Below are 26,615 nucleotides of genomic sequence, written 5' to 3' on the forward strand. Positions count from 1 at the left end.
GGCTGACAAACCAGACATTATCAGAAGCAACTCCACAATGAAGAATGCTGAACACTACATAGCTGGAGTCAAAGCCACACAACCTGTGTAGAAAGGCATCTGGACCTTCTGCTTCCGGTTATCTTACCAGTTAATTTCATAGGGACTAGGAAGGCCATAAATAAATTGAGAAATCTTACCTTAAGGTCCCAGGAACTATTATCACATATGTTATGCAGCCCTTTTGCAAGAGTCCAAAATACAGGGCTAATTTATCCTCTCCTCATTCTCAAATAATTCTGTATCCCAGGTAAGGTAAGGACTGTATATTTCTGCCACAGGAGCTGCTACTATGATATTTCTAGCCAGGACTGCACACCAAAAGGTCTGTCATGCTACCTTGGCCTCAGGGATAGAGCAGATGTTCCAAAGTTACTCTTAACCTTTCTGATATCTTAGCCCTGGTTTTCACACAGTAATTTAACTGTAGGTGTTTATCTCTTCTGGAACATGTCTTTAAATGGCCCAAACCACAGCTGGTCCATTTTCCAAGCTTACATATACCCTTTAAACACATGCATCTCCCTCCACATACCCATAGAAAAGCAAGTTTGCTTTCCTTTAAAGCAGGTAATAAACTGTTCTGAGTGCCCAGCAAGGTGTTAAAAACAGCCCTAAACAGTGTCTCTCTCACACATATGTACAAAGCAAGTCTTAAAAATCCTACCAATATTTTTCTCTCTCCCCTTTAAATTGCTCCCAAATCTTGACAGTGCAGCCAATGCTCCTCTTCTCCAATCCTGCCACTGTTGGTTGCAGACCCCACAGTGGTTCCTTCCCTCAGCTGCTTCTTCTGGAGGTCCCCAACCTACCTTCAAGGTTCCTCAGTTGCTTCAGCAGCAAATTCCACACTGTTCCAGCCTGTAACATGTTATAGGAAAATCAAGAGGAACCTGGCATCCTTCGATACATCAAGCTGTGACCTGGACACAAACAGCAGAGCTGTTCAGGCAGTGAGGTGGGAACCTCTGAAAGAAGAGTGAGGTCAGAAAACACCATTGTGATCCCAAGGTAACGCTATCTGCTTGGAGATTAAAGGCTTAGTTCATATGCATCCCCCTTTATTTTTGCAGTGACAGTGAGAGGCAGAAAAAAGGAATTAGGCAGATAAACCGTTTTTGAACTGCCAGTTGGCCATTCTCCCTGTGATGATGTAGGACTCATTTAGGTTTCTTCTACCATGTTCTCAAAAGACAGAAGCTGGTAGGTGCTGAGTACAAGCCAAAAGCACTCTCCTGAAACAAGACAAGACAGAATATCATCTTCTAAATGAGTTAGGATTGATGAAAGTAACAATTCATTTAAGTAAAAGGACTGAACAGTACTTTCAGTCTGTTACCCATGCAGGTACATATGATCACTTAACAGGAAAGAATCATCACCAGCAAAGTCAGATAATGTTAGCTGTATTCAAGATACATCAGATGTTTGTGGTATTGTGCATAATTCCTCCATACAGATGTGAACAGCACAATAATAGACAACAGAAAAAAGATGTACATTGATTTCTGCACCTTATCATAAACACTTATCCACAGCAACTCACAAATCTCACTGAGATTAAAGCTTAATAGCTCTGTGTGGAAGTGATGCTTTATTCCAACTGGATTTACTACATGATGCAATATTTCCTAAATAATTAAACATAAACTGTGGCTGTGAAAGCAAATGAATTACTCATTTGTTTTTTAATGTGTTATCTTGTCCTCTTAAGAAGTTTGTCTACCACTGTGTGATTGCAGAACTGGGCATTGCTCTGTATACATCTGCAGAAGTGATAGGACTGACAGCTTTCATTCAGGAGTGGGGATCTCTTGCTCTAGTGAACCAACACTCACCCTCAGGTGAACCACAGAATTGTTATTGTATAAATTACTATTAATTTTGGTTTTCCTTACTCAGCTTAGACAAAGATGCTCACACATCCACCTAAGAATCGTGAGTTTCTGCCACAGCATATTCTACTGGGACACATTTCTTATAGTACAAGTGACAATTTTGTCTTCATTTATATGCAGCTTGAATAATTTCTTTGAAACATTTTGAATGATGATAAAAGAACACTATACTTCCCTTCCAAACTAATTAGTAAAAACTTTTTACTTACCAGACTTTGTCAGGGCAGGTGTTATAGGTTCATACAATTTTCACAACCAAAGGTCTGAGATACTTTTGGTGATCTGACTGGTCATATGGTACACTAAGACTAACCCGCTATCAGGTCCATTGCCTGGCAAAACAAGGAAAAACACAACTTTCCCAATCCATAGAATAACAATCACAGACCATAAAAATCATTAGTTCTGCAGTTTCTGCAGGTAGTTGCACTGGTTTACTCATAGAAACATGAAACCAAATATAGAAGAGGTGGTAACCTCATGATACTGAGCTCAAGACCAGTGTATCGCCTCTCGTACAGAGTTATATCAGCAGCCTGTCAGATATGCCAGCATGGATTGCTTTTTTACTGGAGCTTGATGGAGCCATTCTGTCCTGTATAAAATAAACACTGATTGGAAAAGCCAGAGAGTTATTTCCTAGCCTGAAAAGAACAATGATTTCTAATGTCAGACAATGGCAGAGGAGAGATTCGAGCCTGGGTCTCTTGTACCCCACTAGTGACCCATCCACCAGGCTTTTATTATTAGCTTTATACTAAATGACCTTAAATTGTATTCTGGTTTTATTTAGCTGCAGAAAAAAGGGGCATTATTTGCAATCCTGAATTTTTACAGACTAGACAAATAATTTATTGGTGAGTTTTAGTTATTTAAATAAACTTGTGCGTGTATGAAGAACTAACCAGGAGATTATTGAAGAAAGTGAATCAGGAGAACTAATGCTTAAGAATTTACATGATAGAAATGACCTGCACCATCCTTGAACTGTAGCATTGACCAGCTTTTAGCCATTGCTTATCTCAGTGCAATAAATCCCAGCAGAAGCTGAAAAGTGAAATTTCTGCACAAAAACAGGACCAGAGATTACTATAAGGCAAAAGATGTCACTGAGAAATCATCATGTACCAAAAAAAAAAGTTAATTTCTGCAGATGTTTTTTAAGGGTACCTTCAACGACAAATTGCATGAAAGTGCTTAGATGGCTTTGTGCTATAAGATGATGGCAAAAAAGTGAGGGGTAAGCTTCTTACATGACGTAACATCATTAGAGCAGGTAACAGTTTATGTGAGGTGAAGGTTTGTCTCAGTGGGTATTGTTCTTATTTAAAACCACCAAATCTAGCTATAGTGATACAACAAGATATTATTTGTCTGCTTCACAGGCTTGCTAGAAAAGAATTTTGATGCATCCAGGAAAAAATATTTGACTCTTCAGAGGAAGTCATTATCATTTTGACTGATTAGTTTGCATTTATTAATGAATCAGTTCTCAAATGGATCATTAGGTGCTATTTTAATCTAATATGCTACAAAAATTTAGATTGAGAGATTACTGAATAGTTTGAGTCCTTCGCTTTTCCCTAAATAATATTGTCTTGCTGTCTTTTTGGACAAGCTTGATACTGTGATTAATTAAGCTTCAAATATTGTGAAATGACTGAAGAATATTTTATGAAACTCAGTGAAAGGTTTGAAAGATTTTGATAAATTGCTGCTAAAACATTCCATCTGGAATGTTTGGGTTGGAAGGTCCCTTCCAACCCAAAGCATTCTATGATTCTATGATCTATATAATGAATTGATATTCTTGAATGCCCTGATTACAATGATTTTTAATCTGTGTACAGTGTTAGTGTAGTTGTTTTGAATTTTCCCCTCAACTTAAATTTAATTGAAATACTGATTGATTGATTGATTGATATAAATTGTTTGGCTGCATTAACTGAGCACATGTATTCAAGCCTAATTTTTTGAATTATTTATATTAAGACAGCATCCCCATCATTTTCAACCAAATATCATAGCTGAACTGTGCAAATTAAATTGTGTTGTAAAGAGTTCCCTACCTACTGTTACACAAATATGCTCTATATTGCAAAATGCAGTCTTGCCAGTGTACTACAAGAAAGAAAAGGAAGTAAGAGTGAAGATGGGACCCAGCGGTTTGATATTTTTTTAGGGGAAGAAAGAAGGAGTTTTTTATTTTTTTAACAGCAGTATCTACCCCTCCTACCTTTTTTTTCATCTTCGAGTGCACCTCCCAAAATTCTTGTGACAAATAAATGTCACCATATACTACATCAATATTGTCCTTATCAGTCATGCTGAAGAGCACCCAGACAAGCCATGCAGATGGTCTCATGTCCATCAGCATGCATGATGTAGATCCTGTTGCAAACTACCATCTGACCTGAGCACAGGTTTGTCTACCAAAGGAACTTCTGGTTCTTTCCAGAGCAAACTTTGATATGGACTGGCATTGTAATTAATTTGACAAACAAAAGACTAGGACATCCACCCTCCCTCCAAGGTCCAAACAAGACATGAGCCAGTCTGCCGCTATGGAAATATCTGTATGAATTATAAAGAATGGTATTTGTACTTGAATACAGATAGTTGGTGTGGACTGGTAGAAGAGCTGGAATTTCAGCTGACTTAGAAATGCATTTGGTTACAGATGTTTTTTAATAACTGTGACTGAAATTCAAGGCAGGTGTCTGTTAAAATACATAAACACAAAACTCTCTTTTAATTTGCTCTAGTTTTGATTATAGCATTGTATATTGCAGTGATTATTTGGTTTGTTGCTATTTGATAACTTGTAACATAGTTACACATTGCCAAAAAAAATTAAGTTGTTTTACAGTCCATTATCCAATAATGAGGTAGCAGAAAAAGAAAGGTTAAAAATCTAATAAACAAGCACTAAAAATGCAAAACATTGGAAAACAAAATAGAGTTAATATATTAAATATACAGCATAGCACAACAGATCCAAGTAATAAAAAGCATTGGAAAAAAGAAACTTCTTTCTTACAAGTCAGCAAAATTTAAAAATGTCACATTAAACTCAATGCCATGCTCAGTTGCAAAGCAGGCCCCCATCCATCCATTTCACAAACCTAGAGGCATTTCTAACATTTAAAATATTTCAGACCAAATGAGACGTAGCTTTGCTTTTCAACATGATGAAGAAAATAATGAATAAAGTAATGAGACCTTCCTGTGGCATCTCGAGTTATATCTGCCTGAAGAAGAGTGCACAGAAGTTCAGTATAGTGAATAGAATGGGTAGAACAAGAAGTCTTGTGTAAACAAGACCCTACTGTACAAAAATCTTACATAATAGTTTACCCAAGATTTCAGAAATACCCTTTCTGGAAGAAGGTAAATAAACATAGAATCATAGAATCATAGAATGCTTTGGGTTGGCAGGGACCTTTAGAGGTCATCTAGCCCAACCCCCTGCAGTGAGCAGGGACAGCTTTAACCAGATCAGGGTGCTCAGAGCCCCGTCCAACCTGACCTGGAATGTTGCCAGGGATGGGGCCTCCACCACCTCTCTGGGCAACCTGTGCCAGTGCTTCACCACCCCAACTGTAAAAAACTTCTTTCTAATGTCTAGTCTAAATCTATTCTTCTTTAGTTTAAATCCATTATTCCTTGGCCTGTCACAACAGGCCTTGCTAAAAAGATTCTCCCCATCTTTCCTGTAGGCCCCCTTTAAGTACTGAAAGGCCGCACTAAGGTCTCCTCGCAGCCTTCTCTTCCCCAGGCTGAACAACCCCAACTCTCTCAGCCTGGCCTCGTAGGAGAGGTGCTCCAGCCGTCGGATTGTTTTGGTGGCCCTCCTCTGGACCCGCTCCAACAGGTCCATGTCCTTCCTGTGCTGAGGGCCCCAGAGCTGGACGCAGTGCTCCAGGTGAGGTCTCACCAGAGCAGAGTAGATGGGCAGAATCACCTCCCTCAACCTGCTGGCCATGCTTCTTTTGATGCAGCCCAGGATGCGGTTGGCTTTCTGGGCTGCAAGTGCACATTGCCGGCTCATGTCCAGATTTTCATCCACCAGTATCCCCAAGTCCTTCTCCACAGGGATGCTATCAATCCCTTCTTCCCCCAGCCTGTACTGATATCGGGGGTTGCCCCATCCCAGATGCAGGACCTTGCACATGGCCTTGTTGAACCTCATGAGGTTCACACAGGCCCACCTCTCCAGCTTGTCCAGGTCCCTCTGGATAACATCTCATCCTCCTGGTGTGTCAACCGCACCACTCAGCTTGGTGTCGTCTGCAAACTTGCTGAGGGTGCACTCGATCCCACTGTCTATGTCATTGATGAAGATGTTAAATAGCACCGGTCCCAGTACGGACCCCTGAGGGACTCCACTTGTCACCGGTCTCCATGTGGACATTGAGCCATTGACCACGACCCTCTGGATGCAACCATCCAACCAATTCCTTATCCATCGAACAGTTCACCCATCAAACCCATATCTCCCCAATTTAGAGAGAAGGATGTTGTGGGGGACAGTGTCAAAGGCTTTACAGAAATCCAAGTAGATGACATCCATTGCTTTTCCCTTGTCCACTGATGCAGTCACTCCTTCATAGAAAGCCACAAGGTTGGTCAGGCAGGACTTGCCCTTGGTCAATCCATGCCGGCTGTCTCGAATCACCTCCCTGTCCTCCATGTGCTTGAGCATAGCTTCTAGGAGGATCTGTTCCATGATCTTCCCAGGCACAGAGGTGAGGCTGACAGGTCGGTAGTTCCCAGGGTCCTCCTTTCTTCCCTTTTTAAAAATGGGCACAACATTCCCCTTTTTCCAGTCAGCAGGGACTTCACTGGACTGTCATGACTTTTCAAATATCATGGAGAGTGGCTTGGCAACTACATCAGCCAATTCCCTCAGGACTCTGGGATGCATCTCATCAGGTCCCATAGACTTGTGTACATTCAGGTTCTTTAGGTGGTCTCAAACCTGATCTTCCCTTACAGTGGGAGGGGCTTTACCCCCCTGCTCCCCATCTTGTGGTCCATCAATTCAGGAGGGGTGAGGAGAGAGGTTGCCGGTGAAGACCGAGGCAAACAAGTTGTTGAGTACCTCCGCCTTCTCCTCGTCCTTAGATACAAGTTCGCCTTTCTTGTTCATCAAGGGGGGTAGGCTTTATTTAACCTTCCTTTTCTGGTTGATATACCTGTAGAAGCCCTTCTTGTTATTCTTTACGTCCCTTGCCAAATTCAGCTCCATCCTCGACTTGGCCTTCCTGACCTCCTCCCTACACAACCGGGCCGCTTCCCTGTACTCTTCCCAGGACACCTGTCCCTGCTTCCACTGCCTGTGCAGTTCCCTCTTACTCCTTAGTTTGACCTGCAGGTCTCAACTCAGCCATGCTGGTCTCTTCCCTTCCTTGCCTGATTTTTTACACTTGGGGACTGATAGCTCTTGTGCTCTATGGAATGTGTCCTTAAAGATCTGCCAACTCTGTTCCATTCCCCTGTCCTTGCGGACTGTCTCCCAGGGGGTCCTTCTGACTGACTCCTTGAAGAGCTGGAAGTTTGCTTTCCTAAAATTTAGGGTCCTGACTGTACTCCTTGCTTTTCCCATGTCCCTCAGGAGCATGAACTCCACCAACGCATGATCACTGCAGCCCAAGCTGCCTCCAGTCTTGACATCACTGATGAGCTCAGTTGCATTGGTGACCATCAGATCCAGTATCGCATCCCCTTGGGTAAGGGTGTCTATTACCTGGCTTAGGAAGTTGTCGTCTATGCATTCCAGGAATCTCCTGGATTGGCTACAGCTTGCCTTGTTGCTTTTCCAGCAAATGTCGGGGTGGTTGAAGTCCCCCAGCAGGACAAGAGTCTGCAAGTGCGAAGCCTCCCGGAGCTGGAGGAAGAAGGCTTCATCAGCAGGCTCCCCTTGATCAGGCGGCCTGTAGTAGACACCAACCACAAGGTTCCCTTTGTTGCCTCTGTCTCTGACTCTTACCCATAAGCTTTTGACCTGCTTGTGGCTATTCTTCAGGGACAGCTCTTCACACTGTCTTGATTTCTTTACATAGAGGGCAACGCCTCTGCCCCTCCTTCCTCACCTGTCCCTTCTGAAGAGCCTGTAGCCATCAATAGCCACACTCCAGTCATGGGATTCGCCCCACCAGGTTTCAGTTATGGCAATCTGGTCATAGCTGTCTAGCAGCACAGCAGCTTCCAGCTCCTCCTGTTTGTTCCCCATGCTGCGTGCATTTGTGTAGAGGCATTTCATCTGGGCTGTTGGCCGTGTCACCTTCTTAGTGGAACATCCCTTGTTTCCCTCGGGGTGTTTCACGAAGGTTTCCTTGTGAGCTCTATCTCAGGAACCCCCGGCTCATCTCTGCCAGACTTCAGCTGTGCTGCAGCGTCCTCATCATGCCTCTGGGCAACAGGTTGAGGGTTCACAGTAGCACCCTGTCCCTCTAACCATTGCGTACCATCCCACAGCTTGTCACAGGCAAACCTGGTACGTTCCCCCTCCCCCTTCACATCTAGTTGAAAGCCCTGTCAATGAGCCCCACAAGCTCCTGTGCAAAGACCCTCTTTCCCCTTTGAGAAAGGTGGCTTCCATTTGTCGCCAGCAAGCCTGGTGCCATGTAGGCCGTCCCATTGTTGAAGAACCCAAAGTTGTGACGGTGGCACTAGCCTCGGAGCCATGTGTTAAGAGATTGGATCCGCCTGTTCCTACCAATGTCACCTCCCACAGCTGGAACGAGGGAGGAAAAGATGACCTGTGCCCCTGATCTACTCACTAAGCGTCCCAAGGCCCTGAGGTCTCTTTTAATCACCCTTGGGCTGTGCACTGCAACTTCATCACCACCCACATGGAAGAGCAGTAAGGGGTAGTAGTCCAAGGGCCGTACCAGGCTGGGAAGTCTCCTGGTGGTATCTCTGACCTGGGCTCCTGGCAGGGAACAGGCTTCCCTATGAGGAGGGTCCACCCAGCATATTGGACCCTCCGTTCTGGTATATTTTATGGTAGTACTGGTAATATTTTGCTATAGGTCTAACCCCTTGAGCTAGTATAATGCTTTGTATTTCATTCCATCAAAAATGTCATTTTAATTCACCAGCTGGAATTACATATGATTGCTTAATTAGAATAAGCTGTAAAAAAGAGGAAAAGATTATGCTACACTTGAAAAAAAATTGTGAGTTTGGCTTCAAAGTAATTTTGCTTGCTGGAATTGTGCTATTAAGCAAACAATGTTTATATGTTGATTTTTTTTAAAGGAACAAAAAGTGCCATGCTTCATGATATATAAATTATTTTAGCCATTATATAAATGGGAAAATATCACACAATAAGCTGAGACCCCTTTAAAAGTATTCAGTGCAATGTGATGCAATGTTAAGATAGCATGACCAATCTCACAGAACTGATTTTCAAGAACATAGTATGTTTGTAGTTCAAAGCAGCCCCTACAGTAACAACACTAAATATTTTCCATATTTGATTCTTTACCATTATGCAGAAATCTTCATACACATATTGTCTTACTTAGTCTAAAGGCCAGCCTTAACTCTGCTGCTATGAAATGCAAGTTCTTCATCATTTCTTAATATCAAGACCAAGTAATATTGCAGGTGAAAAATACTACTTGTACGTAAGATCTCACAATTAAAATAGATAACTGGGTCTGGAAAGGTGGATGGCTTTGTAACTTTCAGCAACCTGTTCAAGTTCCAGGCATAAGCACATTGAAAATGCTCTGTAAAAGTGACAGAAAGCAAAGAGACAATATTTCATCAATATACTGTAATGCTTTCTGAATCCTCTCTCCTCTCCTCTCCTCTCCTCTCCTCTCCTCTCCTCTCCTCTCCTCTCCTCTCCTCTCCTCTCCTCTCCTCTCCTCTCCTCTCCTCTCCTCTCCTCTCCTCTCCTCTCCTCTCCTCTCCTCTCCTCTCCTCTCCTCTCCTCTCCTCCATTAATTTCACCTTTCAGGGCTTTCAAAAAGTCTCGCTTCAGGTTCATTCCAAAATAGACAAAATGAGACATTTGGCGTTGAAATGATACGTATTACCTGCTTTGTTTATTGTTAATTTGTGGGTAAAAGCTTGATTCAGAAAGAGCTTTAGACACTTAAAACCCTTTTCAGTATGTCAGACCAAAAACTGGAATCCTGTTAATTAACAAGGCCCTTAGGAATTAGTCACTGCAATGCTGAACTTAAGTCCCCAGTGCACAATTAGCCATTACCCTACAATGAGATTTGGCTCTACAACCTCTCTCCTCTTAAGTGTTCCTGTGGAAACACCACTTTTTTCACCTTTGCAAGGTACAGTTTCATCAGGCCATTATTCCCACCTTGAAGTAGAAAAAGCCTGTTGGTTAGAGCTACTCTCTTCCTCTGGGTCTTAACAGTGCCAAGCACACATTCGGTGCTCAATAATTAATAACATTTCTGCACAGTAGTATGAGATTGCATTTGAAGTATGGATTAATTTTAGTTAGTTAATTTTTTTACTTTTTACTGGAAAAGGAAAGAGAAAAAAATCTTACGTCTAAGAGTAAAAGCCAGTTTCTAATGGCTGGGTTTTGTTTTTGGTTTGGTTTTGGTGGTTTTTTTTTTTTTTTCCAGAGAACAAATTATCTAAAACAACTACTTTTTGCTCTTGCAAGCACTTGTCTTTTGGGTAGTATTTCTCAACTGGTGTAGTGTGGACATTTTAACAGAATCTGTGTACTACTACCAGCATTCTACTCATAGACTATTTTTCAAGGATTTGACTAAGTCTTTGACCAAACTATACAGAAATGTGGGCTATAGCACATCTTCTAGGTCTGGCCCACCAACGTCCTCCAGATAGGAGATATACGACCATATGGAATGGACTGCTGGTCAAGGCATCCAAGACTTGTTGCATGGAAACCAGGAGAGAGCAGGGGCAGGAGGGGCCATGAGCGCCATGAAGTCAGGACCACTAGGATACCAGCACCTGGTTCTAAAGTGTAGGCGTAGTCTAATAAAGACTATCTCTAAAGACTGTCACCTCTTGTCAGTACAGGGGCCCACACCTTCACTGGGAATAAAAAAGTAGGGATTAAGAGATCAAAAACTGGTTTCAACAGCATTGTAGTGGATGACTATTTGTCTTATTCAGGATGGTGAGTCCCATATTCCCCCTTTATTTCCCATAGCATCCATTAATTTTAGTCTACAAGGCGAGCTTTTTTGCAAGGTGAAGAAGGCAAGGAAATGGTCTAACAGTCCTTCAAACCCAAGCAGTCATGCTGGTGTTTCCTGCCATGTATCACATGTACACTGAGTTCACTAAAAGCCAAGGCAGTACAGACATGGTTTCTCTCAGCCCAGGAGTAAATTTCTTTCTCTCTACTGATCCCCCCTGGAGAATGCAGAGCACTGCTGTGTAAGAGAAAGTGATGTGACAAAGTATTCGGGAAATGGACAAGCACCACAGTGACTGAATTACTGGGAATTACTTCCCAAATTTCCTGTCACTGATCAACACATATTAGTATATATGATTAAACATTTGTTCTTAAGACAACTCACCCCTGTGCAAAAAAATAATTACACAGCCCACAGTGCCACACCAAAAACCCCAAAGAAAGACTAAAAATGACCCAAAATCTTTTAAACTTTTCAACAGAATTTAATAGCTGCCTTTCTGCACAGATGCAAAGTCTTCTCTCTCTTTTCTAACCAATACATAGTCTTGTAACTGACCCTGATAAATCTATTATTGCAAATACTGCTCACGCTGTAGTGTTTTGTGCCTCCTCCATACACCAGCTGAAATACCAAATTGATTTTCATATTAGCATTTGTTATGACAGCTGCAAAGAAATGTTTGTGGGTTTTTTCTCTCCTCAGATTAAATCTTTTAAAGCAATCCTTTGTTTTAACAACCAGAAAGGGGACATTTTTTTAATGCAAGACATTCTGAGGCAAAATCATGTCCTTTATCTGCTCTGAAAACTGAAAGTCCTTTTTACTCAGAACCTCTGGTGTGCCTTTCCAGAATGGTCACCCAAATAGCTCTGAAGCTTTCATGCACTGTTTAGATGCACTTTCCACACTAGGAGGGTTGATTAGAGTTTGGTCACTGTTTTCATAAGTACGTGGATATTTAGCACTGAAGAGGCAGTGGAAGAGGTATTATGGTTCAAGACTTTGAGACTTTCTGTGACCTTATACTATTTCTGATGTAATTTGCTCTTCAGTGGATGGGAAAACTTGAAAGATTCATATCAGTCTCTCCAAGATCCATTCTGCTGATTTTCATTGCAGTGAAATTTATGGTAATGACTGGGGAATGGGGAATTTGGGGGTTTTCTTTGCCTGGGTCACACGCATCCTAACCATGGATTCTTTTCAATGGAGTTACCAAGGACACTTGCCCTTCGTTTCCTTCTGTTGACTACTTTTTAGTATTCAGTTTACTGTGCGCATTTAGAGTCTCCAAATTCCTTCTCTTATTCTTGACTTTTTCTCTTTCTGTCTTGTTGGGCACAGAGTACCTCTTTTGGTTACCAGGTCTAAATGTAACTGTGTTTCCTTCTTTCCTCCTTCTTTCCTTCTTCCTTCTTCCTAAACTCTACTTTCTCTGATGTCTAACACCTTCACCCCAACTTTATTTCCGTTTATTCCTGTCCAGTTTCTACACACTTTTCTCTTTCCTCTTTCTCTCTGGCTACCCTAACTGAATTTGTATGATCCAGCTTGAATTCCTTTGTATTTTTCAGTGAATTTATCTACTCTCTAAGCCCCTCCAATTTTTCCTCTGCTCTAGGAATCAACTTCCATTTAATATGTATGTGTCCTGCGTGAGCTTCATGCCTATCTCGGAGCACTGCATATACCACACTCTGGATTGCCTTAAAACCTTCGTAGCCAGTCCGCAGAGCTTCTGTTGTTCCTCCTTTCAGTAAGGTTATAATTTGTAAATGAAAGGACTTCTCTGCACTGAGCACACCTCATTTTACTGTCTCTAGTTCACTCTCAGATTCACCAAGCTTCTTCCTCAGTTATTTATGCAATATGCACTGCCTCTGGGGATCTACTACAACTGAATCCAAAGTTAGCCTGACTTTGTGTGTACTCAGATTATTTCTCTTTTACAGGGTTGATCTCTTCAAGGCACCTTTTGATATCTAGATCAGGTTAATGGACAAGCAATAAATAAATCATTTATTCTGTAATGTTAGCAGTGTTAAAATGTACAGGCTTCCCCACGCAAGTGTGTTAAATACCCACAATGCACCTCATAGCACATGGGAATGGGATATCACAAACTCTTTGAGAAGACATCTTCAGGCATTTTGTCCAGATTTTATTAAAGCATTTAAATAGGTGTTTCAACACGTAGCACAAGAATTTGTACAATTAGGGTGAAATTCACCACTGGTAAGAGATCCAGCATAAGACCTCTTCAATGCTCACATCCCAATTAAGTGCTTCAGAGAGTAAATGATGACCAGGTCTTATCCTGGTACCCTATCCAGGGATTAATGAGATCCTCAAGTATTAAACTCTTTATCCAAGTGACTTTTTCATCCAAGTGCAATGTATGGTATTTAAAACATTTATAGTACTGCACTGGGCTCTAGGATTGGGATTGATTTCACTTGACTTTATGTCTACATCTCAGCAAGTCATCTAGCCTCCTTCTATTGCTAATGGAGAGAAAAAGGCCCATTCACGACATGAGCTGTGGTCCCACCCAAAGTTTATCCAAGCAATCAACTACACTGGTGGTTGCTTTGACAAGCAGAGGAACAAGTCAAGTGTTACAGAGATGGAGGATCAGAGAAAAAGATTAAGGTAGGATTGAGAAGGTGGCCACCAGCTGACTTCTCACTGATCCTTAATTTAAGTGTTGTTTCCCTTAAACTGTTTAGCCAAACATTTTTGGTCTAACTCCAAAAAGTATTAAAGGCAAAAGGTTAGCATGTTATCTATTCTGTAGAATTTTTTAGCTCCTCCTCTCCTATATGATATATATTAAAAAAAGAAAATGGTGACCACCTCTCCTGCATAGCTCTGTTTGCTTTAGCACAGGTCTGGGGTTTTATGCAGCTATTCCACCTCTCCCATGGCTGCTTTGCACTATACCCTGTCACTGCCGCAGTAGCATTCGTGTGCATGGCCCTTTGCACAGCAGCTGTCACAGAAAGCTGAGCACACAATCACTTCTTTCTGTTTGCTCCTGTTGTTGTCGTGATTTATTAGGTACAAAGGCAGGAGACTGGCCCCGCACAAGTCGGAAATAGAGTGTTTCACCCCAAAAGGGAGTATGGGGAATGGTGGGAGAGCTACAATGACCAGGTAAGCAAACAGCAAGTGGCCTTAGGGCAGTGTGATATGTCTGTGAACAAGAGGAGCAGCCCTGGGACAATGCCAGGCCAGATCCTCTGTCTGTAATTCCTGTGCATCCCATATAGTCTGTTTAGAAAATAAAAAGAAAAAAGAAAACACATGGCCACTGCTGATTTCTATGTTCCATCTGACCGCCAAAAAAACCCTGCACCATGTTCATTTGAGTGATCCGAACCACGTGTCCTGTGTGATGTTGTCGTCATATGGTGCTTTGGGGAGGAGAAAACTTACACCTGACTCATTAATCCAGTAGAGCCGATGAAGAGAGACAGCATTCAAACTTGGAGTAAGCAGCTCCAGAACCCCTCTGGAATGGTAGCCCCACTACTTGTTAGGGGTTACATTAGGTCTAATCAAAAGAGCTTTTAAAAAGAGCAGAGAAAAACTGATTGGTGAAAATGTTTTCAATATGTTGGTTCCCACAATATCTTGTGGGAAAGTGTTGAGATTTACAGTGGTTTTAAGGAAAGGTTTCAAACTCATTTTAAATAGAGTTCAGAACACTTTTTTCACAACTTTCTCCATTTCATTTAATTTAGGTATTTACTTCCAATTTTGTTTTGGCCATTACATATTGCATAACTTTATACACCAACTTTACAATTTTGATTAATATCAAATACTGCATTTTTTCAGTGTTACTGGGATGCACTGTTTCAATATGGCCATTTTGATGTTTTTGTATTGAAGTATTTCAAAATATTTAATTCTGTGAAATACTTGGAGATTTCAGCTATTCACCTCATTTTGAGTCCAGTCAGATTTCCAAATGTTGAACTCTCCCATAGGACAGAAAATTCATTTCTCCAGACATCGCCATTAATAAACGAATAAGCCACGTGTGTCACAGAGGTTTATAAACCTTTCATGAAACAATACTCTTAATAAACATTGCATCATTGTGTTACATTCTACCACAAGTTAGAAGCATTTTGTTTACCATTTATTAAAAGATCTACTCAGTCTTTATCAACCCCTGGAAGGTATTTATAAATGTAACCTTAGAGCACAGCATGACCAAATTATACCTTTACTTTTCCCAAGTGTTATATCACAGGTGAATTTTATCACTGCAGGAGGGCGTTCAGTGAAACACTTGCGCCGTGTTATGTTCCCCTTGAGTGCAACAATATTCACTCATGTACATAAGGCTATCAACTATAATGCCACACAGCACACACCTGGGGGACTGCTGCTGTTTAAGTAACATCAGGAACATTTATCACTGAGTGTTGTACAAAATGTATACGTGCCTGTTATTTTTTGTCATCTGGGATTCTGTTTCTTGTCTGTGTGTTGTCTGAATTTTTTTTCCTACATTGCATTGCTGTCAGTGATATTTATTCTTCATTTAAAAGCTATCTGGAGTCACTATATAAGGGAATTTTGAAGAGAAGAAAAGTACATGTAAATGTCAAAGAACTGTATTTTGTTGTACAGTATTCAGCTCTGTTTTGCCTGGCCATATGTATACACTTGAAAAACTTCTTTTTTATATTTTATATCTTCACAGTGAAGAATCTGTTTGCATTCCAGACTGTAATCGATCTGAGTCAAGTAGAGAGGAGAAAAAGGTTCCTGTTAAAGAGGATGCCCTAACAGTCAAAAAGACTGGAAACTGTGTCAGTCTAATAGTTCCACAGCAAGACTGTCAGCTGCAAGACCTACTCAAACAGTTAAGAACACCTGCTGCTTAACAGACAGTGCAATTGCATTTGATGGCTGTGTTTTGTTGTCTCCAGCCACAGTGTCCTGGCCAGTGGTCCTTGTCAAGTTTCATGACCTAAGTAGAGTTGCCACTGAATAGCCTGGGAACCTCCCAGAGAGAAGGTAGATGTTGCAGAAAGGAAAGTAGGTGCCATTCTCCTGCCTCAGTAAGTATCAGACCAGTGCTAGAAGTCACTGGGATGAAGTGCAGTTGGAAAAAGACAGATGCAGGGGTCTACACATTTGTCAATAATGAAAAAATCTCATCATCTCATGGGACAATGAGGTCCCATGATACTGACCAAATCCCACTCACATCCTTTCAGTCTAAAAAATGGTGTGCAGTTTCATACTGGGCAGTATTCTTCAGCTCATGTTCTCAAATCCCTTGTGCAATATTTTTTTTGTGTTCCAGCCCTAGTGTGGATATTTTTCACATCAGGGCCTAACTATCATTGTATATTAGTCTTACAAATGGCTTGGGATTTTTCAAATGAAAAGTGACATAAAAATAGCCGTAATGGGTACACTATGTGATGCTTTGTAATGCTATTTCTGATTAAGAGAAGTTACCACATCCTGCATCACCTGTGAGCATCATTCAGATATATCTGATAAAACCAATTACAGAATGGAATGTTTTATGGGGCTTTCACAAAGCAGGCATCACAACATCTTTTTTTTTTTTTTTTTTTTTTGCATTTCTTGCATCATATTTGCATTTCTGGTTTGACTAAATGCAAAGAATAAGAAACTGCTTAATAATTCATAAGAGTAATTTTTCTGCTGCTAAGTCCCATGTGCATAAATACCTCTGTAATTAATTATTTATCTGGCATGCCAAACACCTGAAATTCCTCCAGTTGTGTGCTATTTGCAGAGGATAGAATTAAAATCAGACCTTGACTCTGGAGATACAGCTGGGAGAGTTAAATCTTTCTTTTGCTTTGTTATTTTTTCTTTCTTTCTTGTGCACTGCTTGTGCTCCTGATTTCAGGCTTGGGTACGCTGATGGTTCCTGTTTTTCCCAGTTTCTGTTTCATACCTTTAGCAAATTATCAATGAAAAAGATGGAAAAACATGTTGACTAAGCAATGTTGAAAGCATCTTAAAGCTATGTGCATCAGGAAGCAGAACTCACAGTTCAAGAGGTGTCATTGTCCACTCTCCATCCTAGATGGAGATGGATGCTCCAGTGTAGCAGAAATGTGCTCAGAGATGCTTGAAGTGACATTTTTCAGATGAGAAGCAAAACCCAGGACTAGCTGCTTTAATTAACAATTGCAGTGAGGTCACAGTAATAGAGGAAAGAAGTTACATATGGTATCAAAATCATTTTTGCATTTTGGGTCATGATAATAGGCATCCTAGAAATGTTTCATTCAGGTACCAGACACTTCATTTCCCATTCTAACCAGGCATGCTGCTGAAGCAGCTGCCAGCGTTAGCGTCACTGGTGGGTGAGCTGGGAGGTCATTGGCGAAGTTTCTGTCCATCAGCTCTCTCTCACTTTGTAGTTTCTTTCATCCTTCTAGATTAAAGTTATTCATATAAATGTCAGTTGTGATTTTCATGAGGAAAGGAGGTATCAACAAATTACAGTTCTTGGAGTAATATAAATAAATGCCCTTGCTGCTGTTATCAGAAAACAACTCTCTTTGCAAAATAATTGCAAAATACGTTGTTTACTTCTAGAATTCAGGACAGGAAAAAATGAATTTTTGCCCTGTATCATTCTTCTTTTATGTTTCATTGCTATTTATTTCCATAGAACAAGCAACATGAAATAATTTAAGCTAAATGAGTAGTGATGTATCACTAGCAGACTATTTGTGTGTGGCAGAATTGGCTGTCACCCAGGGAAACAATTATATAGGCATTTAGAGGTTTCCTAAACATAAACTATTACAGTGGTAGAACTGACCTAGTTTAGACCTCTTAGAGTTCTGTGTCCAGTTTTAGCCAGTTGTCCCGGCTGTCCTACAGTCCCAGGAGAAGCTATGACTTTTTCATACAGGTATGAAAAAGTTCATACCTTTCATACCTATGCGTTTGCCACTTCAACTACTTATTTAATTGCTCTGGCTTTAGTGCGCTGCAAGGCACTTGCATTCTCCCAAGGATGAAGAACTTGGGTCACTACAAGTAAAATGTATATTGATCTGAGATTGGCTCAAGTGACAAGACTAGAGAAACAAAATAACATGTGCACTCATGCTTGCACGCATCAGAGGCACACACACACAGATCACCCCTTATGAAGAGTCAGTTTTTAATTAAATCTACAGATAGCACACAAATCCTTCTCAGGCAGAGTAATTATATCACTGAGTCTTTAATAAGGTTTCAGCAGAGGACTCTAAAAGGACAACAGCTTCTTATTATCTATTTCAAATAAAGAGGGTCCTCTTTGGCAGAAACTTGTATGGACTAAGTTAAGTACAGACATTTACCCTGCTTACCATTGGCAGCTGCTTCCGTGGATGAGACAGAAGGACTTTCCCTTAAAGACAGGACAAGCCTGTCCTTAAGAAACAGGCTTGGTCTGCAGAGTGTTGGAGCAATAACTGAACTACGTCAGCTTCTTAAAAAACAAGATATTTCTTCACGTTTGAATGCAACACTCTACTCCAGCCATTGAAACATCTAAGCATAACTTTGCTGCCAATTTTAGCTCTATAAAATTTAGACCAGTGTTCTGAAATACAAACTTTCATGCATGGAATTATAAATTAAAGAATTTGAAATATTCCTTATTATATTCATGTGAGGACAAGTTGCAAATGGATCATACAGATCTCCATCAAGTTATTGTCCAGTATCTGTTCTCAGCTGTATCACTTCAAATCTGGGATCAGATACTGATATTGGTACATGATAGAGAACAAAAACTCCCTTACATTTTTGTATTAATGTCGATTGATTCCCCTCATATTCTAGTTTCCACTGGTGAATTCTATGTTGTGCATTCCACTGGTGCATTCTAAGCTTTCCTAGAAAATAATAAATTCCATCATTTTAAACTGATTTTCCTATTTCATTTAAAGATATTAACAAGAGAATAAGTGACTTATTTTCAAAATACATATGCTTTCAGTAACTGTCCCAGTACTAGTCCCTAGGCACTCATCATCAGAATTAATTTTAGCAGCTTCAAGTAATTAATGAGAATGGCACCCTTGCTAAAATATGAGTTTTCAGCTGCTGTGACTGCCAGTTCCTCTTCCTGTTTTTAATTTCTTCTGTGTTTTGAAGGGCCTCACAAAACACATTTGTTTTACTAGCCTCTGGCTAAAGAAACCGTAGTGGCAGAGCTATGCACCATCTCATAGATAATCATACCACAGAGCCAGAAATGCTGAAATGAAACTTTTGCTACTTCAACCAAAACAAAGGACAAAGTGATCTATTCTAGGTGGTAAGAAAAAAAAGGTGGAAGGGGAGAGGAGCATTTTTCTTAACATCTAAGTGGATAAAAAGCAGTTAATATCCCTTATGAATACAGAACAAAGCCCTAAAGACAAAACTTAAATGACGCTAAAAAGATTAAGTAAGGGAAGAAAATGAGAAACAATACTAATTGCTATTCTGTCAGCAAGTAGACAACTGTAGAGGAAATATTTGAAATATCAGAGACGTCAAAGCTCTCTCATTTATACCACTTTCATTTCTTGCATATATTGTATCATGGTAGGTCTAGTAGGCTGGGAAAAAGCCTAGCTATCAAAATCAAAGCAGCTTTTAGTAAAGAGACTGGAGAAACAATTAGTACGACTGGTTCGGAGGAAATCCCTCTCATACACAAAACTGAACAAAATTAACCTATAGTGAAAGAAAACAAAAAATGTGCCATGGAAAAGGTTTTGTTTTACAAGAAAAAAAAAAAAAAAGTACTTTGCTAACATTTTGGGTTGGAAATTATGTCACTGATTGACTGGAGTTTGCTCTTCTCCAGATATGACATGTTCTCTGCTCTGCTCTACTCAGTGCAATGTGCCAGCAGGAAAACAGAGTGGGGTAGAAAAAAGGAGTATTCAGCCAATCCTAGCAGTGGAATTCCTTTGGGAGCTCAAAAGTGTAATTTTGCTGTTCTCATGTGAAGGAGCCAAAATCTGTTTGCAAGAAAACTCTAAAATTTCACTGACCTAACATTTCCCATCATCAAAGGGCCATGGCAGAACTAGGCATAATAAATGTAAACAATTTCTTTAGTAGACATGATAGTCTATGTCTCTGATCTATCTTTATTTCTCTATTTTTAAATTGTGTGCATTGCAGTGGTTTCCAGTTAACTTGATAGAGTAGCAATATGCAGTTAGAGCAGAATTATAAAGTACTATGACTGGAATTTACCCGCAGCCTAGTTTCACACAAATATATGAAAACAAGTGGCGCTCCTTTCACAGAGGTGATAAAAGATTGCACACCTCAGTCCACTTTGTAGCAAGGAGGTGCAGCATGATAAAGTGGATGATACATTTCTGAGATAATTCCAATTATTGCTGGACAAACTACTAGGATTTTAACAATAGGGTTCATTCCTTACTGATAAATTGCTGCTTGCTTCCTACTCAGTTTTTTAAATCAAGGAATTTGTAATGAATAATGGTCAAGTCTTTCAGGCTTTTGCACAAAATTTACACCAAACAGCCACTGTGTCTCCTTTAGAGCCCTAGGATCTCCATGAGAGACACACATACAGCTTGACTGGGCACAGCACAAAGTCAGTAAACAAGTGCATCAGCCAAGACTGACCCAAAACCAAACTGGGATTCAGGGGATCTGGTGACAGCAGCTCCATTGAAGATTTAACTGTCATCTGCCCTTGCCCAGGGTGGGACACATGCCCAGATTTCATCTTTTTCTTTTTCCCAGGCTCCTCAGCCTCATATGGCTCCTTAACAATTGTCTCCTGAATGGTGACCAGGGAGGCAGTGACATGTTCCCTTCAAACCTCTTACAATCTGACCTTCAGCCAACTGAAAATGTCTATGTGCATTTAGTGCTCATGTACACATTTAAAGCTGTAGGGTTTGAACATCTGTACTAAGCCAGTGCCTGAAGTCAGGAGGGGTGCTAGAATATACCTTTTTCTTCAGGCAACTGTTTCTATTTCCATTGGCTAATCCTTCGTGTTAATGGCATTTATTTAGCCTCTGTGGCAGGCAGGTCTTTCACAGACCCCTCTGAGTTCTGAACTCAGCAGGAGTTGAGATCCCACCAGGTAGGACACCCAGGACTGGAACTAGGCCATCCCTTTCTGCCAGATCAAGGTTAAGAGTGCCAGGTCACCCAGCCTCCTGGTCCAGCTCAAACTTGGCAGGAGCTGGGAGGAAGTCTCATGGTTATCATACCAGAACTAGAGGCAAGATCTCGCCTCCCAAAGGATCCAAATCCTACTCCTGCTGCTGGCACTGATCTCCCGCTGAGCTCAGGACTCAGCACAACCAAGGAGCCAGGGCTCTCAAACAGTTCCCAACGCCCACCGAGTATGTGTTTCAGCAAGCAGAGCACACAGTCCTCAGAGGCAACAGTTTTCCTCTGGAAGATGTTAGTCCCAGCTTCTGTTCAGCTCAAAAGCACATACACAGAGATGTAAAGAGTCAAAGTGATCAGTCCTACAGGTTAGATTTTGCTTTTCCTGCTTGCTCTGATTGAGGTACAGCAAAAGGAAGGGATTGTCTGAACAGCCAGTTACAAGCCAACAGCTGTTCTGCCTGGCATTTGTGGGGTAGATGCATAAGTTAACTTCCAAGATCCAGATAACAGCCTGATGAACACTGCAGCAAAGGGGTGAGCCGTTATATACTCATACAGATCATCTCCCAGTCTAGCCTTTCTTAAAATACCCACTGGTTTATGTCGTGCTCCTCTGCTGGATTTTGTCATGCTGCTTTTGAAGGGGAAAGCTGTTGGCGTATGTTGTATTACATGATCCATCGTAATTCCATATAAAGTAATTGTGGATGTGAGCCCACAAGAAAGTTTTGTTTACACTCGGCACACAACTTTTTTTTTAGATGATTGGAAGAGCTATTAAACTGATAGTGTGTGGCAAGCCTCCACATGAAGGCTGGTATAAAGTCATCTGTGTTTAGTAAACTATGTGTCTTGCAAACTGTTACACTGCAGGCTAACATGTGTGAGTATATCTATTTCAGGCTTAAAAGGCAAACAAACAAACAGCAAATTTGTGATACTCTGCCAGGGTCTCCAATGTGGTTGTCTTTCCAAAAATCCTAAATGTTTTGGAAAGCCAAGTGAATTGTTTAAAGCTCTGTTGCATTTTATATATAAATCACGCTTATTTGTATGTGGAGACTATGTTTTTCCCGTTGACATCATTTCTGAGTCATTGTCTGTTTCAGCTAAGAAATTTTTCTAATGGTCTTTCTTAATCCCAAGAACCATAGGTTAATGTATGTATAAACACCAGCTCATCAGCCTAAGGAAGATGGAAAAAGAAAGGAGTGGTTTCATACTACATGTTTATAAGTGCCGCAGCTGGCTTTCCTGTCGAAACCAGGACATTTCCTTAGGTAGCAAGAGGAGAAAAATAAGCAATTTTGATAAAGAGCAGGGTATGATGAGATCTGAAGAGAAATTACCATAAGAGGACTCATTTTGCAGGAGAGTGGAGCAAAATATTTATTGCTGTCTCCAAATAGGTCACCATGAGGAGCTGCTTGTATAACTTGCCCATTATTTCTTTCCTACTAGGTATATAGTTTTATTCTCTGAGTTGACCTGCAATTAAAATAAATAATTTCTTTAAGCTAGTGGTGACTAACTTACCAAGTACCTTGATGAAGAAGAGATCACCCATTACAAGCATCTCTCCACCCACAACCAGTATAGCCCCTTTCTGAGTATTGCTCCCATACTTCCAAGTACTGGGATATAAACAGATTTTTTTTCCCAGCAATAACAGACTACACTTCTCCATCTCCCAACCTCCCCTCCCTGCCCCATACCAGGAATCCATGGCCATCACCCTACAACAAGCTCCTTACCACTGAATGCTCCCAAGCTTGCCTACATACCTGCCCCCTGCAACCCAGCCAGTCCAGGTCTCTCATCTATTCCCTTCAATCATTTACCTCTTCCTTACTCCTCCATGCATCCCTCAGTCTCATAGCCCCTCTTCCTGACACCAGTCCAACAGAAGGGAAACCAGCAAGCTGCTCCCTCCCTTAGGATGGACACTGCCTATGTCCTGAGGGCAGCAACAGAGGCATCAGCAGTGGCCATGAACTAGCACAGAGTAGATCACGGCTAGATGCACAAATGGCCTGTGAAATGAGCTCTTCTTTTTCTCCTAGAACATAGAGGTATAAATTATATATATATATATATTTTGCAGTAGATAGATATAGATATAGATGAAATTACAGTCAGCTTTTTGATGAATATAAGCTCTGGGACACCACCACCCATGGTATAGATATAGCATTTACATTTTTAACATTGGTGCAAGTTACCATCTCATCTCATTTCTGTTTACAGCTCTAATGGGAAATCAGTTTCCTGGGCCCAGAATGAGAAAAGCAGCAGAGGAGCACACCTTTGGCAGCGGCTGTCAATCCACATCAACAAAAAAGAGAATCCAAATCAAACTGCAGTGATCAAGCCTTTTTCTAAAAGCACAGATAGTAGCCGACACAGTAGCAGTGCTACATTTCCTGAGGCCAGTGCCAAAACACTTTATGACGTTTCAGAAGCAGAAGAGCAATACCCAGCTCAGTACCGACCGCAGACTCCCTCGCCTATCAGCACCTTGAGCCACAGAACTGCCTCTGTTAGCCGAACAGAAGATGATGCCCCTACCTTCCAGTCAGAGCCTCCTCAGCGAAGTAGCTCCTCTCAAGGCTCCCTCATGGAGCAGATCAGTAGCGTGGTTACTCGCTTTACAGCCAACATCAGTGAGCTGAACTCTATGATGCTTTCAACAGCTACTCCAGGGACAATGGTGGCCACTCCTCTCTGCTCTTCATACCTGATCCCACGGGAAATACAGCTCCCTACAACAATGACCACGTTTGCTGAGATCCAACCGCTTCCTGCCATTGAAGTCAATGGCGCTTCGCAGTCAGCTAGGAAACCTTCAAATGGCAGCATCAAAGAAGGCACTTCAGACACCCCATCAGCCAAGCAAGACCTTGAGGAGTTGGTAGCCTTAACTCCTCCTTCTCCTTTTAGAGACTCCATCGATTCTGGAAGTGCATCTCCTAGCTCCCCGGTTTCCGAATCAGCTCTCTGTATGCCGTCCTCCCCAAAGTATGACACACTCCTCATCAGAGATTATACTCAAAGTTCTTCTTCGCTGTGAATGTAGTTCAAGACAACGTTGGATCTCAACGACTACAAGCAAGTAGTGAGGGGACAGCCAAGCCTTCAAGTTCTCCAGTGTTTACGCAGATAGAGTGAGAGGCGTTGGGTCATCTTGTGAGAAACAGAGAGGAAGAAGAGGAATTACTTGAGAAGTGGAAACATCAGATTAATTATGCTGTTTTAAAGACAAAATGACTCATGGCAGATTATCGTGGCCTTAAAATACATGGGCTTTTCAGAAACACTGAATCTATTTTTGAGGGCTTATAAGGAGTCTGTTAAATCAGTTACATACCAAGTGCTTTGCTTTAGTATTACAATGAACCGTGTGTACAATATACGGGGCGGGAGGGGAAACTAGATTGTAAACAACTGTACAATGGTTTGTTTGTTTACTCTGATTCCTTACCCAGAAGTGAACCTTGATCTTTTATCAAGAATAGAAGACCAAACATTGAATGTACATTTTCTAACAGACTCAAATCTGGGACCAAGCTGTCAAGCTTTCTGTCTTTTTTTTTCTATGAAGATCTCAAAAAGCAGTAATGTATGTTCAATAACTACCAAACTTTTTGCTGAAGCATATTGTGTCCGTGATACGTTACACGTGGATAACTCTAAGCTGAGGCTTTGCAGTGAGTGACTGCAATATGGAGGGCTTTACAAGTGACTTCTCAACCTACACATTTGTTTATGAAATTCTCTTCTATCAGTATGAAAAATTTGATTTATTAACATTGGATTCTCCTTCACAGCAACAAAACCCAAGGAAGATTTCCTGACTATTTCACCATGTTGCCAACTAATAATGAAGTAGCAAAAAATATTTTCTGGAGTACTGTTTTGTAATTCCCTTATCAGGGCAAGTTGTTGAGGTGAATATTCTCTTTCTAGCAGCACTACCAAGCTATATTATAGCTGCACTCCCTACTGAAATTAACACATTTTTATGGACATTCTTATGTCAACATTACCAGTTAAAATACTTATTTGGGCTCCCATAGTCTTTGCTTGTAAGGAACAGATAAACACCCTAGGGATTTTCTCCATACTTTGAATGACAGAATTCTAGGAGACCAATCTGGATTATGATGAATGTTAACTGTCAGTGGAAAGGTTGTCATAACTACAATTTATATATAAGGAAAAATAAACCCTGTATCAAAATCTGCTTAGAGGTGATTTAGCTACTCGTTAATAAGCAACAATTTTAACTTTATTTAGCTGCTGATGCCTTGCAGCTATGAACTGTGACAAAAAAAAAAAAAAAGAAAAAATACTTTCAAAGCAATACAGAGTGAAGGTTAAAACAGAGAAGACCTAATGAGATATGAACCAACAGAGTCTTTCTTTGTTTCTTAGCAACTCACAGAAGAAACAAGGGGATTCCTCATATTTTTTCCTATATCAAGGTAGTACAGGTTAGTGCACTTCATACTGTCACAGCACTTTTTTAATACAGGCAGGGAAGAGTTTTAAAGTTTGAATAGAAGCTAAATAATTTTTGATAGGTGTAGTTACATAGAACTTGTAAATCAGGCCCTAAACGCACACTGTATTGGCTCTCTCCTTCATGACATAGCTGTCCTCAGGTGCCAAACTTTTATGGGTTTGTTTGGGTTTTTTTTATTTAAGGATAGTATGAAGTGGTGAGTGATGTACTTCAATTCAAAGTTGAGTCTAGCCTTATATAAAAGACAGCATCATGGAAGGGAGCCTTGAAATAAGGCTGCTATGTTTCATTTTCAAAACCTTTAGATCTTATTTCTTCAAAGATAATAAATAGTTTGCAGTCAAAATTCATACCCCTTTTTTCTTCCCCATGTCCAAAATAATAAATAATTGATCAAACAAAAAAAGATAAATAAAAAGAAAGCACATTCACATACCTTAGCAAAGAGCATTTTCTAATTCTTTGGGAAGCAAGATTCACCATTATGTGCTGCACCCAAATTTGCTGCTCAACAACATTGAAAAAAAGTAATAGATGACTGAATCTAGGCTAACACCTCACAGAGATACTCTAGTGACTCTGTACATCCTGCACAAGGCAATGTTATCCAACAGCAATCCATGGGCATGCTTATTTTGCCAGGTACAGTCGCTTACTAGCTATGCCTACAGCATGAACCAGCAGGTCACGACCAGCTCCACTCCAGAAGGCAGGTAGATACACCAAGTCATGACTGTACGTCCTTGTTGCTTATATGTAGCTCTTGCCTCCTCACACAACTGATTAGCAGACTCAGTTCTGTGCAGCTGT

At 40.8% G+C, this 26,615-nt stretch overlaps 1 protein-coding gene across 3 annotated transcripts in view; it reads left to right on the forward strand.

The window, feature by feature from the left end:
• Positions 1 to 24,350, forward strand: part of GRM5 (glutamate metabotropic receptor 5) — a 295,278-nt gene extending 270,928 nt beyond the window's left edge. The window contains exons 8-10 of one of the 3 annotated variants that reach the window (XM_075708134.1): positions 14,168 to 14,263; positions 15,828 to 15,989; positions 23,528 to 24,350. In XM_075708134.1, coding sequence (XP_075564249.1) covers positions 14,168 to 14,263; positions 15,828 to 15,989; positions 23,528 to 24,350 — 1,081 coding nt within the window. The remainder of the gene's footprint in view (positions 1 to 14,167; positions 14,264 to 15,827; positions 15,990 to 23,527) is intronic. The other 2 variants (XM_075708140.1, XM_075708149.1) reach the window with 2 other exon arrangements.
• The last annotated feature ends 2,265 nt before the right edge of the window (positions 24,351 to 26,615 follow it).

The sequence above is a fragment of the Pelecanus crispus genome, chromosome 1, assembly GCF_030463565.1.
Source record: "Pelecanus crispus isolate bPelCri1 chromosome 1, bPelCri1.pri, whole genome shotgun sequence".
NCBI classification, from domain to species: Eukaryota; Metazoa; Chordata; class Aves; order Pelecaniformes; family Pelecanidae; genus Pelecanus; species Pelecanus crispus.